General features: G+C 34.9%; 2 protein-coding genes across 3 annotated transcripts in view; one reads left to right on the top strand and one right to left on the bottom strand.

Annotated features, from left to right (window-relative positions):
• PALS2 (protein associated with LIN7 2, MAGUK p55 family member) overlaps positions 1–16,344 on the top strand; it is a 78,591-nt gene that overhangs the window by 44,709 nt on the left and 17,538 nt on the right. Inside the window, exons 6-10 of one of the 2 annotated variants that reach the window (XM_024755034.1) lie at positions 8,386–8,427; positions 9,893–10,024; positions 11,883–11,982; positions 12,319–12,387; positions 14,329–14,490. In XM_024755034.1, coding sequence (XP_024610802.1) covers positions 8,386–8,427; positions 9,893–10,024; positions 11,883–11,982; positions 12,319–12,387; positions 14,329–14,490 — 505 coding nt within the window. The remainder of the gene's footprint in view (positions 1–8,385; positions 8,428–9,892; positions 10,025–11,882; positions 11,983–12,318; positions 12,388–14,328; positions 14,491–16,344) is intronic. The other variant, XM_024755035.1, reaches the window with a different exon arrangement.
• Positions 11,820–16,344, bottom strand: part of GSDME (gasdermin E) — a 92,347-nt gene continuing 87,822 nt past the window's right edge. Inside the window, 1 exon segment of the mRNA XM_024755036.1 lies at positions 11,820–11,933. The gene's annotated coding sequence lies outside the window, so the exon portion shown is untranslated.

Below are 16,344 nucleotides of genomic sequence, written 5' to 3' on the forward strand. Positions count from 1 at the left end.
GTTGAATACCTGCTTTATATTCTTTGGAGGATAAGAATAGTCAGTCATGGGGCTTCCCTGGTGGCGCAGTGGTTGAGAGTCCGCCTGCCAATGAGGGGACACGGGTTCGTGCCCCGGTCCGGGAAGATCCCACATGTCGCTGAGCGGCTGGGCCTGTGAGCCATGGCCGCTGAACCTGAGCGTCCGGAGCCTGTGCTCTGCAACGGGAGAGGCCACAACAGTGAGAGGCCCGCGTACCGCAAAAAAAAAAAAAGAATAGTCAGTCATGAATTTTAGTATGTAAATTGGATTTCTGAAAATACAGAGGCTTATAGTGAACTTTGGTTCAAATGAAGGGTAGAAACCTTGTCTTCAAGGAAAAGAATCATGAAAGAACTGGTGTTAGAGATTAGACATTTTAAATAACTAGTACCTCTCAGACTACTTTTTTCCTCAGTTGGCACCTGAGTAGATTGGAAAAGTAGAACTTAAGATTTATGTATTTATTTTTAAATTATATGTTAGTTGGGATAGTTAGAAAGATTTTCTTTTTCCCCTGTGGTTCACACTTCAGAAATCCTACCAGCTCACCATGGCTATGATGGACTCTTATGGGAAAAAGTAATTTTTGTGATATTAGTAGCTAGGGCTTTGGCCCAAATTCCTTTGTAGATTCTGCACCTGGTGAATGGTCTGAATGATGTGAAATGCAAGGGTATTTAGCCTTATCTTAGGCATACATTTTTGTCCATCCTGTGCCTTCTCAAACTCTGCTTTTTATTTAGCCTTCAGAACTGGGAGAGGGCATTGAAATGGGGAAAGGAGAGGGCTTCCATCCAAGCCTGAGGCAGTCTCAGACCTATCTTACCATAAAAAAGAAGACTCTAACATGGAGCCTTCCAACAGGAGAGAGAAAACACAGCCAAACCGGGACATTTTTAAAGTGAGAGGGGGAATGATTACTAATTATGCTGGAATATGACTGTCCTGGGCACACTGTGGTCCTCTTACTAAGAGACACTAATGGGAATCAAGGGCTTCCAGCCTTTCCAACTCTGCCCCTCTTTCACTCACTGGAAGCTCCACCATGTAGTCCTGTTGGGCCTGTCTTAACTCTTTCTCTTATTGCCGTGAGAGCAGATGGAAGCCAGGAAGTCTCCATACCAGGGTGCTGTTTTTCAAAGCATGGTCAGTGGATCATCTTTATCAGTAACATTTGAGGTGCTTACTAAAACTCCAAAATCTTTCATGAGACCTAAGAATCTATATTTTTAATTTGAAGATCAGAATGGGTTAGAAGTTGCAGCTAATTCTGAAGTTCTCCAATTTACATGTATGTTGGGTTTCCAAAGCTGTTTAAAATTCCATTTCTTTAAGGCCAAATTGATGGGAATTCTCTCTTTGAGGCCATTATGACCCAGGTGCCAAAAATGTTATGAAAAGAAATTACAGTTTTTTTTCACTCAAGGATATACATGTAAGAATTCTCAGTAATATATTAGCAAATGAAATTTAACAATATATTAAAAAGATACTACAACATGTCCAAGTTGGATTTATGTATGCTAGGATGGTTTCATGTTAGAAAATCCATATATGTAACCAAACACATTAACAGATTAAAGGAGAAAAATATCAGTAGAGAATTTGATAAAATTCAATACTTACGATGTTTTTAAAAAAGATTAGTAAATTAGGAACAGGAAAGAACCTCCTTAATCTTATTTTTTTTTTTAATTAAAAAAACCTAAAACATTCTCAATAGTTGACTGTTAGAAGCATTTCTCTTTAAAATCAGAAACTGGAGTCTAAGCTGGTCTGCCTGAGACTACTTGAGTGCCAACCCCAGGCCCCTGTGAAGCCCAGTTTCCACCCTAAGATGAGAAAAACCCACCATAAACCAAGAGAAACCTTGCCAAACTTCAGGCATAATTGTGAGGATAAAAAGGAACCACCCTCAGATGATATATAGAGTAACAGATGATATTACAAATATCTGTTACCACAGATGATAAAAAATCTTCAGTTCTCCTTAAAGAAACTAGGAATAAACAGTATCTCTGACTTTTAAATAGGTAAATGTATTTGCAAACCAGGGAGTGATGATCCACCTTAACAGTCCTAACGCTCAGAGGTCTCTGGCAGCAAACACTTTCACCATTACCAGCCATGCTGAGACAAAGCCCTTGACAGAAAGGTCACCCCAATCTTAGACCAGCTTGGTGTCAACAAGCTTTCAAGATCCTGGCATAAGCTGGATGGAAAAGCTCCACTTGCTATTGGGGAGGAGGGTGATCTTGTTCAGAATTTTGATGAGGCTTCCAACAGTGAAGCAAAGGGAATTGACCACTTCTTTAAAAAAAAAAAAAAAAAAAAAATGAAACTTCAAGAATTTTGACTCCTAAAAAATCTTTAGGATATAGTGAAATATCGAAACCTGTAATATTTTAAATTTTGAGGCTCTTGGACACTGCTGCTTTATAAATTATTGTTTATACAGTTACTTATTTGCAGTTCATTAAGCCAAAGAAGCCAGAACATAAAGTTTTAAAACAAGGATTAATAAAGTCATTGCATCGTTAAAAGAATTCAGAACTAGAGAAGGATGTTCATTAGCGCCACTACGTTCAATATTTTATGGAAAGTTCCATAAGCGCATGAAGACAAAAATAAATTAATTATGGAAGCAAAAGACTTGGAAAGGAGAAAATAAAATATTATTTTCAAATAGTAAGATTTTTTATTTGAAACCCCCCCAAAGTATAAATTATTAGAAATCATTTAGCAAGATACTTGAAAATAAGATTAATATACAAAAGTCAGTTGCATTTCTATATGCCATAAGTAAACCTAGAAATTAACTAGGACATTTATAATAGAGTCAGAGAATGTCACGTTTATGTCTAGGAATAAATCTGACAAAAATATTCAAGACCTCCATGCACAAAAAATTAGTAAGATCTTAGTAAACAGATATATCATGTTCATGGACAGGAAGACAATATTATGAAGATATCAGTTTTCCTTAAATTGACTTGTAGATTCAGTTAAATTCCAGTGAAAATTTCAATAAGTTTTTTCATGGTATTTGATAAGATGCATAGCCAAGACACTTGAGGCAGAAAAGCAGGAAGAGGGGCTTATTATTAATGTGTAGGAATTAAGATATATGGTATTATTGGCTTAGGACTAGATAGAATGAACAATGGAAGAGAGAGTTCAGAAAGAGACCTACACACATACATTTCTTTGATATCTGACAGAGATATGTCTTTCAGTGAGAAAGACTATTCAATGAATGAAACTGGTTATTCACAGGGATAATATATGAAACTCTACATACACAAATCAAGTAAAAGGGGATACATGATCAGTAAACATATGAAGAGATATTAAAAGTCACAATGTGAGATACCATTTTATAACATTCAGTTGGCAAAAAATGTAGCTGTGAATATAGAGTATTTCTTCTACATTGCTGGTGGCAGTGCAAATTGGTATAACCACGTTGGGAGGAAAAAGGTTTAGCATTATTAGGGTTGAGTGTTTACACATACTAAGACACATAATTTCTTAGAGCAATATGTACAGCTAGAAACATGTTAACAAGCATGTCAGTTCCCCAAAAGAGTACATGCACAGAGCATGATACTATCTATTTTGTTTTAAATAACTAAATATATATACTTTAACAGATTACATATAGGTTTAATAAAACTATACAAAAAAGAAAGCAAGGAGTTTGTGGACACAAGATTCAGGATGAGGGTTACCTTCATTGTTGGGGAAGCGAGGGTGGTGGGATGGAATGTGGGCAGGAGGACCATGTAGGTTTCTAGCCTCTGCTTTGAGTGGCAAGTTCATGGCTTTTATTATATTGTTAAAACTAACAAAATAAAAAAATAAAAGGCCTTGCATGAACTAATGACTCAAGTGTAATGTAAATTAAGAATTATTTGTAGTATGATTTCAGAGCAGCCAGGTTAATAAATTTTAAAAAATATATTTTTTTAACTAACAGAAGCTTAAATTTGTGGCCCCTGTATGGTTATTTACCATACAGAAGTGTGAATTGCCCCTGAAAGCTTTTTAAACCAAATATATAATCTAGTTTCCTTGCTGATCTCAAAATATGTTGTTTGTGTGTGTGCATTTGAATAGGCTGAGTTCATACACTTTGAAAATCTTTAGAAAAATAACATTCTCCCTTAATTATCTGTTATTATTGTAGAGAACTTCTTAGCAACTCTGATCACTGTATTCACTACCTTGTCACTTACTCTGATGTGTAAACTCAGGTGGACCTGAAACTATGGTTTCAGACTGAGAGTGTGTACGGAGCACTCGTACCATGTTCAGCCAGCACATTCCCAAACAAATTACCAGCCTCCTGATTTACGACAAAGGTCATGATTGGAGATGTTTCTCCAGCCTTTTATCCATTTGATGATTTTTCTTCTGCTGCTAATTATTATCCTTTGCATAGGCACAGCATACTCCTGTGCAATATTTGATTTTGTCAGTACTTTGACTATTTTTAGCTTTACTTTTTAAAGGTATCTTTGAGGTAAAGTTTGTATAAATAGCATATACTTAAAGCATACAGTTAATAAATGTGGACATATCTATTATGTACCCATGAAACCCTCAACACAGTCGTGACAGTGACCGTATCTATCACCCCCAGAAGTTTTCTTGGGTCCACTGTAATCCTCCCCGCCTGCTCCTTACCCCCAGCCCAACCTTCATGCCAGGCAAGTACTGCTCTGCTTTCTGTCACTATAAATTAGCTTACATTTTATATATTTTTATATAAATGGATTCGTACAACATGAATCCTTTGATTTTGCTTTTTTTTTAATCTGACTTCTTTCACTCAGCATTAATTATTTGGGGATTTATCCATGTTTTTATGTGTATCAGTAGTTGATTCCTTTTTATTAACAAGTAGTATTCCATTGCATGGCTGTACCACAGTTTGATTATCCATTAACTGGCTAATGAACATTTTTGTTGTTTCCAGTTTGGGGCTATTATAAATAAAGATGCTATGGACATTTACATGTAAGTCCCTCAGGTAAATACCTAAGAGTTGAAGTACTGGGTCATTTGGTAGGTATATGTTGAACTTGTAAAGAAATGGCCATACTGTTTTCAAAAGTGGTTGTACTAATTACATTCCCACCAGCACTATAGGAAAGTTGCAATTACTGTACATCTTCACCAGCATTTGGTATGGTCAGTCTTTATAATTTTAGCCATTCTAATAGGTGTGTCATGGTGTCTCATCATGATTTTAATTTGCATTTCCCTAATGACTGCTAATATTGAGCATCTTTTCATGTGCTTATTTGCCATGCTTATGACTACTTTGGTGATGTCTTCAAATCTTTCATCCATTTTTTATTGAGTTGTTTTTTTCCTTATTATTTGGCTTTGAGAGTTCTTTATGTCTTTATACAAGTACTTTATCGAAATTATGATTTACAAAGATTTTCTCCAAGTGAGAAGGGGCTTGTCTTCATTCTTTTAACACTGTAATACAAAGAGCAGACATTCTTAATTTTGATGAAGTCTAATTTGTCCATTTTTTTAAATGGATCATGCTTTTCTGTGTGAAAAAATCTTTGTACAACACATGGTTATAAAGATTTTTTCCTATGTTTTCTTCTAAAAGTTTTATAATTGTACACGCTACATCTGGCTCTGTGATCCATTTACACTGCGTTTTTATATAGGGTATAAGATGTGGATCAAAGCGTTGGTTTGGGGTTTTTGTTTTTGCATGTAGGTATCCAATTTTTCCAGTTTCTTTTCAGTTGTTAGAAAGACTCTTTCATTAGATTTGGAAATTTTTTGATTGTTATTACTTGGAATATTTTTTCTGTTCCTCTGTTACTCCTGTCCTTTGGTGACACCAGTTATGCGTATTAGGCTCCTTGAAGTTGTCCTATAGCTCACTGACACTCTCTTCATTTATTCAGTCTTGTTTTCTCCCACTTTTTCATGTCGGACAGTTTCTATTGCTTTGTCTTCACATTTATTATTTTTTTTCTAAAATGTCTGTTTATCATATCCAGTGTACTTTTCATCTCAGATATTTTTGTTTTCATCTCTAGAAATTTGAATGGGACCTTTTTATATCTGTTGTGTTTCTACCTAACATGCCGAATCCTTCCTCCAGCTTCTTGAACATATGACTACAATATGTAAAGTTAAAAATAACTATATTAATGTCCTTGCCTACTAAATCAGTCCCATTTGTCATTTCCGGGTCACTCTTAATTGGTTCATTTTTCTCCATATTTTAGGTTGTATTTTCCTGCTTATTTGCATGTCTGGTTATTTTTGATTGGCTGCCAGATATGAATTTTACCTTGCTGAGTGCTAGATACTTTTGTATTCTTAGAAATACTCTCAGGTTTTGTTCTAGGATAGTTACATTATGTGGGAGCAGTTAGATCCTTTCAGATTGTGCTTAAGCTTTGTTAGGTGCAACCAGAGTAGGATTAAATCTAGGGCAAAACCCTTCCGAATACTGAATGCTTCATGAATTATGAGGTTTTTCCACTCACACTGGTGATAACAGAAACTATTTCTGACCCTGCATGACCTCCTGATATTGTTCCCCATAATGCTGATTCTTTACCTGATCGTACTCATGACATGCACTGACCAGTATTCAGCTGAACGCTGGAGGGAGTCCTCTAGTTCTTGAGCCCTTTCTCTGTGTAACCCTTTCCTCACTGTCACTCTGTTCTGTGCACTGTAACCCCCTTGATCTCCCTGTCTCTCAGCTCATCTTCTCAACTTGTAGACCACCAGGCTCTACCTAGCGTCCCCCTTCCTGGGTTACAACCTGGAAACTTTTTCTGTGCAGTTAATTGGGGCAATTGTATAGTTCATCTTGTTTATTTCCAGTTTTTAGGGATCACTGTCTTCGTTGTCTGATGTCTTGACAACATTTCATATGTTTTGTCCAGTATTTTAGTTGTTTCAGTTTAGAGGGTGGGTCCTTGTTACTTCTCTTAGTCAGTGGGAGTCATTTTATCTCTACTTTCATTACCATAAGAATTTAATTTTTGAATAGGTGAGTCATTCCCATGGTTCTAGAAGTCAAGAAATAGGAATATGTATTCAGCTGAAATCTCCCTCCTAATCTACTACCAGTCTAGTCCTCACTCCCTATTGTTAAACAGTTAAGATTGCTTCCAATCTTTTGTGATTAGGACATATTCAATCGTTAATAGTCTTCTACATAAGTCATTTTGCATATATCTAAGTAACACTGCCGTTGAACACATTCCCAGAGGTGGATTACTAGGTCAGAGGTTTTTTGCATTTATAATTTTGATAGCTTTGCTGAATTGTCCTCGCAAGGGATTAAACCAGTTCTTCCACCAACCTGTTAGGACTATGGGCCAATAGGCATTTTCCTATCTACAGAATGTTATCAAATATTTGGATTCCTGCTAATATGACAGGAAGGAAATGTTATTATAGTATAGTTTTAATTTGTATTTCTACTCTGAGTGAGGTTAACATCTCCTCCTGTGTTTAAAAGCCATTTGTACTTTCTTTTTTCTCTTCCTTCTACTTTAGATTGTTGGTTATTCAGTTCTGTTAGAGATAAGAAGAATATGAGATTGAAATATATTAGCCAGTTGTATTTAGTAACTTCTTAATAACTAATGAACAGTTAACATTCATAGCCTATTAATGAAACACTTTAAAATGTACTTAATAAAATACAATTATACTAAATCTAGTCAAAACTCTGTGATTTAAAGGTCATTACAAAATGTTTAGATCAAAGGTTGGGTTCATTGATTTTTCAGACAAATTTTCAAAGTTCAGAGCAAAACTAGTTTAATTTGAGTTTTTGAGCTTGAGAGTAATGTTCCAAAACTAATTTGGTTAATGAAAAAATAGAATTGCTTCTTCCAGAAATCTTTTATATTGGAGAGATGTGGTTTGCTTGACAAATAATGACATTTCCAGAACAATTTGATGAGAGTAGGGAAATGAATATTTGAAACTTGGACTAACTCAGAAAGTCTGAGCCTTTTGTTATAAGATATATTCTGTCCCACAGATAAGAATAATAAACACATTCATGATTAGATGACAGGATCCTCTTACTATTAATTCAGTGCAGCTTTCTCGAGAAGTAAGGAGTATCCAAGTATTTTTACAACTTTGCATATCCATATCCTTCTTTGCCTCAAACACCTCTAACTTTTGCGTGTATCATTTTCAGGTGTTATAGCCTGTGGACAATTAATTAGGGAAGTAGTTGCTTTACCAAAATGAGTGAAGTAAATATGGGCCAGTAGTTTGTATTTTTTTAATTTATTATCAGTTTAAAGTTTGGCTTTATTTATGCAATGAAAAATATATTTTTAGAGTTGCATCAATATGGAGAGGCATCCATCACACGTCCATCAGGTATGATGTCATTCCAGGAGATTCTCTTGTACTCTGTTTTTCTGTCTTATCAGCCAGATAAATTTACCTTAATTACACTTAATCATTTTGGGTATTTTCCATTGCCAAAACATTGAGCTGCATGCCATTGTCAAGTTAGCCACTTGTCACATTTTAGCAATCTTAATACTGTTTGTATGCTTGCCTTTGAGATATTTCTAAAATTCTATATCAGGAAAAAAATTATTGGCTTACTGATTTTTTTAAGCATTAATATTTAGCCTTTCAAAAGTTATTGAAAATATTCTGAATGCTTTGTGTCAAAATCATCTAATTGTAAGTAACTAAAATTTTGTCATGTTCCCAAATTTATTTTTAAATTATTTTAATGTGCATCCATCACATTACATTTTAGTACACTAATAATGTAATATATCTGCTTGTGTTATTTGAATATCTTGTTTGGTTATATTTATAGAAGTATGATAAATAGAAAAATAACATTGTTATTTGACTAATTATGTGCTTTCCTGCTAGTTTACCTGCTGATTAATACTAAGTCAGTTCCTTAGCAGATAAAATTTGAACTTCTATAAATATGCCTGAAAAAAGTCTGTATTAAGAAAGTAATTGCTCTGAACTTGCCATCAAATACTGAAAATGCTTAACTTAATTAGAATTAAAATTAAAATTAATAAACAATATTTTGGATATTGGAGATCATAACTAATAGTGATAATTGACATACTTTTATTAATAAAACAGATTTAAAGGAAATTTGTGTGGTTAAATGAATTTAAATTGGAAAATAGTTTCAAGGCTTTTTCAGTATTTGTTTTACAATTAATTTAATGCTGATCGTTTACATCAAAGCAAGATGATTCCAGAAAAGTATTTTCCACACTAATTTTGGCTAGTGTGAATCTGTGTGATTAAAAATATATGTTATTACCAGGGATGAAAGTGGGTTGTATTTTGTTTTTTAAGTTTAATAAATATATTTCAGGTCTGTTTTCAATATGAACTTTTAGTATTTAATTTTTGCTTCAGGAAACTTAAGTCAGTCCTATTATATCTGAAATACATGCCTTAAATCAGCTGCATATATTAATTCAGAATGTTAATTAAAAAGTAGTATTTACTTGCGTAAAAATTACGCAGTGTTGGTTGGAAAATCACGTGAAAAGATTGAGAGAAAGTGTAAGAATGGTGGGAGAAAACAGTTGTCAAACTCCGTTGATTTACAATTAGGAGTTAAAAATAGAAACAAAAACTTACTGTAGTACTAACATTTATTTCTTATTTTCTTTGATACCAAATTATTAATGTTCTAATAATTATATACTTATTTAAGGAAAACAAGTTCCTTAGTTGAAGTACTAAATACATTGTCAGTTACAATTAAATCACAGTGCTTTGAAAAAGATTTCAGAAATCCCGTGACAAATGATACATCTCTAGTATTTTTAATTGTGCTGTGTTTTAGGTATTTGTGAAATGTCATTTTGATTATAATCCATACAATGATAACCTGATACCCTGCAAAGAAGCAGGATTGAAGTTTTCAAAAGGAGAAATTCTTCAGATTGTAAACAGAGAAGACCCAAACTGGTGGCAGGTTAGTATGCTTCTCAAAATCTCTTCAACTGCCTTTTTATTTTTAATCTTAGATCTGGCCAATATCTGAATATTCAGGAAGAAGGTATTAGCATTTGTTCCAATGATTTTTCCTGCATGAACAGCTCCTGCTTCATGGCTGCTAATTTTGTGGACAGAAGACCAAATTGAGAGGGAATTTGTGAGTAGCTGTTAATAAATGCAGAATTAACTAGCCTGTGGTTCTCTTCCCTTGGTTTAGAGACTAGACCAGTCAGTTCTTCCACATGTGATTGCAGTAAAATATAGTATTGGGTAGGAACAACTCACTTGGGGGTCATCCCTTTTTAGTGTTTGTTCCTCTTAACTAGGAGTCTTTTACTGTAGGTAGAGTAATCTTCCTCTTGTCTCCTCTATGTATACATTCATGACAAATAAAACGTAATTTCTTAAGGTCTTAAATCCATTTGCCCACCTCTTCTCAGTAATTGAGAAATGAAGGCTTGCTTTATCATCCGTGTTGTTTGGTCTTGGATTGAAATCTGTTTGTATGGAAAGGGATGTGTGTTATCACTGTCTTTCCGCCCTCCATTTTCCAGAAGATGTGTGCGATGGTCTTCCTTTTCCTTTCCATTAATACAGTTTTCAGAAAACTCTAGCATAAGTAATAAGTCCGGTTTTGTACTTGTTTACATTGACTAGCAACCACAGTATTCAGAACTGTAGAAACAAAGTCTAAAATCGCTTAAACTGTAAAAGCAAAAGAGAGTCTCATTAAGGAACAAAGTGTGAAAGAAAAGGACCTGGTACCTAGCACTAAGTTCTGAATTAAATGGAGACATTAGTAACTCACATTACCTCTAATAAGTTATATTGACTTCTAAGGGGGAATGAATTACAAGAATAAGAACAGTCTTGCTAATATGTCCTTAAATTTAAATTAAGACATTATGATGTATAAGGGCACAGTGTGGTGAGAGAACTAAGAAATGAGTAGTTTAAATGGAATCCATGATTTCAAGAGGTTTCCACTGAACTTCTTAGAACTCATCTAAAAAAAAATCTTTCTGTGACAGTGTCCTTTTTTAAACTTCCCCAGTTTTCTCTTTTTTCCCTTCTCTGTGAATGCCATCTCTCAGTTTTCTCTATCACCTGTCACCATTATCTATCTCAATCTCTTCCTGCATGTTTGTCATCTATTACTCTAATTGTATTTTTCAGGATTTTAATTGCTAAAAATGATACTGGATTTTTCTGTGCTAGCTGTAAGGATAAAGTCACTAATGTTGTGGGATAAGCCATTAGTAGCCAGTTCTCCAGCCACTATTTTGAAATAGCACTTCTTTGGGTTTCATTTTAAGTTAGTTTGTTGACAGTAGGTGAGGTTTTACCTATTTTAAACTTACTCCCCCTCAGGATATTCAGATTCCTGGTAGCATGAACTAAACTCTCCACTCTGTTCTCCCAGTGCTGTCTCTTTTTTTTTTTTTTCCCATTGATTTGGCCTCAGGAAATACCAACGTAGTAGGATTATTGGATAACAAACACCTAACTAGGTGCCAACACATAACAGCATTTATTCCTTTCCATTCTCACTAGTTTAGTATTATAAATAAAAAGTTTTAGTAATTTAAAGAGCCTTATACCTTTGTATTTTGGTCTAAAAATTCACTACCAAATAGCACACTGGTTAGGTACCCATTGATTCCTCAGTACTAAAGTGTTTCAATATCCTGACAATGCCGTGGATTTAAATATCAAGGTCAGTTTCTTAAGATCAAACGTGATTTTTTTTTAACTGACTATTGCTTGTCCTACTTATTAGAATGTGGTCTCAAATTTTGATCACTGAGATATACAATTCATTAATTTGATTCTAGGCTAGCCATGTAAAAGAGGGAGGAAGCGCTGGTCTCATTCCAAGCCAGTTCCTGGAAGAGAAGAGAAAGGCATTTGTTAGAAGAGACTGGGACAATTCAGGTGATGAACTCGATACAATAAGTAACAGGTAGTCCTTTGTGGCCACCTTTCTTTGCCTCTTTCATCTGAATTAGCTGATGAATTTATTTAAAATATATCTGGAATTAATCCCTCTCATCTGCTTTAGTGTACTGCTCTCAAAAGTAAACTTTTTGTTCCCTTTCTGCCACCTGCTGGTATTGTATCAGAATTCAGTGGCTCAACTCACCCCTGCCTGCTTCTGCTTTGTAGGATGCAACACTGGGAAGATAATTCTCCCACCCCTATAGAACACCACAGGGCAGTGTATATAGTCTGACATACTGTTTAAGTTATATTTGCCTTGTCATCCTTCAGGACCTTTTTGTGGAACCATAAGTAGCAAAAAAAAGAAAAAGATGATGTATCTCACAACCAGAAATGCAGGTATGTTTTAAATACATTTTTGAGAAATCCAAGTGTAGTATGAAATAGCTTTATATCGTTCTCAATGTGGCATACACTCTAAATGTATAATTTTAAATGAATTAATTCAGATTAGTACCCAGCTGCAAGGGACTGCCATGTGAACACTTGGTACAATAATATACAGGCATTATTTAAATCCTGATATATATACTTGCACTATCACTAGTGTGCTTTATTTTATACTCATAGTTTATAAGAAAATGAATTGGTTAGGATTTATGCTTGTATTAATGAAGGAACAATGTGACAATTGAAACTATTTGTTCAAGAACTTTGATAGAAACTTGTGTCATTTCTGCAGAACAGAATGTCTTTTTTAAAGATAATAAAAGAAAGAGTTGTGATTAAGGGCAACTGTATTCTGCCATAACATTGTCCATGATACTTTTGGAAAAATAATACTGGACCAAACAAATCTTAGCCTGATCTAGTAGGATTCTTTCTTAAATCTTTTAGACTTAAATAAAGATAAATATGACACCTACCACAGTTATTCTTTTCAGTTATAAAGGCTGATAGGAGTGAAATGCAGCTCTTAGAATCAGAAGGCTCTGGAGGCTTACTCAAAAGAATTGATAATTTTAAAGTGCTTTCTTGACTTCGGAGCTACCTCTATATTGGTAATAAACTAAATAGCACATTAGAAAGGAAATAATCTAATAATGTACTATAATAATAATATAATAAGGGGAAATTAGACTGTCCCTTAATCTATTGTGGAGAAATTGTGCAAAGAAAGTGTTGCTGTTAAGATAATAACCTAAGGAAGAAGTGTTATTACTATAGATTGAAAGTTATAGCCATAATAATAGGTAATATAATATTTCAAATCCTCTGGCTTTATTGTTCATTAAATATATATTCTTAAAGCTTTCTTGCAAAATGGAAAATTTCTAATTTTCCCATTGATCATAATTTTGGAATGTGTTTCTACTGAAAATAGTTAAGATCCAACATTTTATTTTATACATAAATTTAGAATCTTAATATTTAAATGTTAGTATGTTGTCTATATGCATTTTATTAATCAAACTAATATTTGCAGAGTTCACCACACAGTATTTATTCATTTATATCATTGGAAGGGGATACTCATTCTATGAAACTTATTTAAGCAGCCACTCTAAGTGTACTGCTATCCTCCATATGTGATACTCACTTTTTAGTGGAATAGATTACATAAACTAATTTGCAATTTGATTATATTAAGTAATTATTTCTACTGATGAATTAATAAGAAACAGGTTTTAAGGGATAGATTATCTGATAAGGATAAAGTAAGGGTATTTTTCTGGTTTTGTTAGACAATTTTTTAAGGCAAATGAATAAAAGCAGGTGTTTAAATCAGGGTACAAAATAATTTATTGTACTTTACCAAATTTATTTTTAAAAATCTGTACTAAGTCAGTACAATTAAAGTGATACTTAACTATCAAGACAACTAAGCCATTACTGAACAGAATAGCAGAGGTTTTTCACCCATATAAAAGATAACTGAGGGACTTCCCATGTGGCGCAGTGGTTAAGAATCCGCCTGCCAATGCAGGGGACACGGGTTCGAGCCTTGGTCCAGGAAGGTCCCACATGCTGCGAAGCAACTAAGCCTGTGTGCCACAACTACTGAGCCTGTGCTCTAGAGCCCGCGAGTCACAACTACTGAGCCCACGTGCCACAACTACTGAAACCCGCACACCTAGAGACCGTGCTCCGCAACAAAAGAAGACACTACAGTGAGAAGCCCGTGCAGCGCAACAAAGAGTAGTCCCCGCTCGCCTCAACTAGAGAAAGCCTGCGCGCAGCAACGAAGACCAAATGCAGCCAAAAATTAATTAATTTTAAAATAATAATAAAAAATAAAAGATAACTGAATATGATGTTTTCCCATTCCCTTACTTTTAGAATTTGATCGTCATGAAATCCAGATATATGAGGAGGTAGCCAAAATGCCTCCCTTCCAGAGAAAGACATTAGTATTGATAGGAGCTCAAGGTGTGGGACGAAGAAGCTTGAAAAACAGGTTCATAGTGTTGAATCCCACTAGATTTGGAACCACAGTGCCATGTAAGTTTTCCGTTTCCTTTACTATTTAATTGGAAAGGAGTGGGGGTGGGGCAGATTATTATTATTTTATTCCCAAGTAATTTCTAATTATGCCAATGAAAATGAACAAGCAGATGATACTGAAAAACTTGGCGACTCTACAGCTGTCTTGAAATAGCATTGTGGGCCCTGTCAGCTGGCTGCCTGGTGGCAATCGCTTCTCCAAACTCTTCAATCCAGAAGTGTTCGTTAAATGCAAGTATTAAGAGTTGTGGCAAAATCAGCATTAACCTTGCATTTTCTTGTACAGTTGATGTGTATCTGAAAAGTTGTATTTTCACCCATTTTCATCCAGCAGGGGAAACCTGCTGGATCCTCTGACACTCGTGATCTGGCTTGTCGCTTTCAGTCCTGTAAGGTCCTAAACCTGATTTTTGATAGCACATCAAGAGAGATTCCTCTTCCAGAGCAGGCAGCATTAATGAAGGTCACATTTATTTATATACAAAATACAATAATACTGATGGGAAATATAACCATTAGATGAACCAGACACTCATTTTATGATCTTTGTGTTCTTTCTCTATTTGCACATTTACAAGGAAAGTTAAAAAATGTCAGAAGCATGCTTGATGAGAATGGAGTTAGAGCAAGGAGTTAAATACAAAGGTGTATTAGTCCTTATAATAAGGCAGTGATAGCATTCATTTTGGAGATATATGAGCCTTTACTTGTGGGAACTTACATGCGCTCTCCCCTGAACACAAGTCAATGTTGCCTTTATTAAGTCCCCTTTCTGTGCCTCCATTGCTGACCAAACCCCCTTTTGATTAACACAGAATTTCTGTAGGTATTTTAATGCCTTTAAGCTTTCCATGTCAAATCCTAGCCTAACATCACTCCATCTCTTTTGGATGAGTTTTAGAGTTTCTCTGCTTTCATCCAGTATGCTTTGACATTTAGTTCTCATTGAGTAATCTTATTGCTAACATGTTTAGGGTGTATTGGGCCAACAACGCTGTCATTGTCCTCATGTGCTGTTTGTAATCCCTTCAGGGTAAGACTTTGAGTTCCGTTGTAGGCACTGTAAATCACTAAATCAGACAAATCATAGTTAAGTAGTTAACAAAATAAAAATCTCACTGTGATCAAAGTATTTTAAAGTATTTTTGATTTTTATCAAATTAATACATGTAGCATATTTTAATCAAGTAGTTCTTAAAAATATGTAATGAAAAATAACTCCATTTTCCTCTACCCCACCTCTGGCCTACTTACCAGAAACAGTCACTTTTCAGTCTTTCTGCTATTTATTTTGTTAGTCTTCCATATTTCTTAATAATGTCTTCATTCTGCTATTTCTTGTTCTGTCCAGTGTAGGCCTTACCTCCTGACTTCCTGAGTATCCTCCCAGCATAAAGATAGCTCTAGTTTCAGTTAATTCAGTTTCACTTTCTTGAACAGCCTCTTCCTCTCCCCCAACCCAGCAATTTCTAGAGTTCGTTTTTTCTTCCCCTCTTTATCTTGTCTCATGTGTTCATGCGTATAGTTTTGTATTAAACCGAAGAACCTCTTATTTAGTAAGTCATGCTTTTTTCTTGGAGACCTCTGTCCCACAACCCTCAGCCTTCCTGCTTCAGTGAGGGCTACACACTCTCCACTCTGGCTGCCACACGTTCACATAGGGATGTTTCCCTTTGTTGCTGTCCTGGGTTGAAGCTATTGTTCCTGGGTCCCATTCTTTTTCTTTCTTGGTTTATTGCCTTGTTTTGCTACGGCACATGCCTTGTAACTTGACAAAAAAACTGCTGTATGGGATGTAATTTCTGCATCTTTGTATTTGAAGTTGTGTATTTTTTTGTCTCCTATTTGATT

This window comes from Neophocaena asiaeorientalis, unplaced genomic scaffold (assembly GCF_003031525.2).
Source record: "Neophocaena asiaeorientalis asiaeorientalis breed wild unplaced genomic scaffold, Neophocaena_asiaeorientalis_V1.1 scaffold36, whole genome shotgun sequence".
In the NCBI taxonomy this organism is placed as follows: Eukaryota; Metazoa; Chordata; class Mammalia; order Artiodactyla; family Phocoenidae; genus Neophocaena; species Neophocaena asiaeorientalis.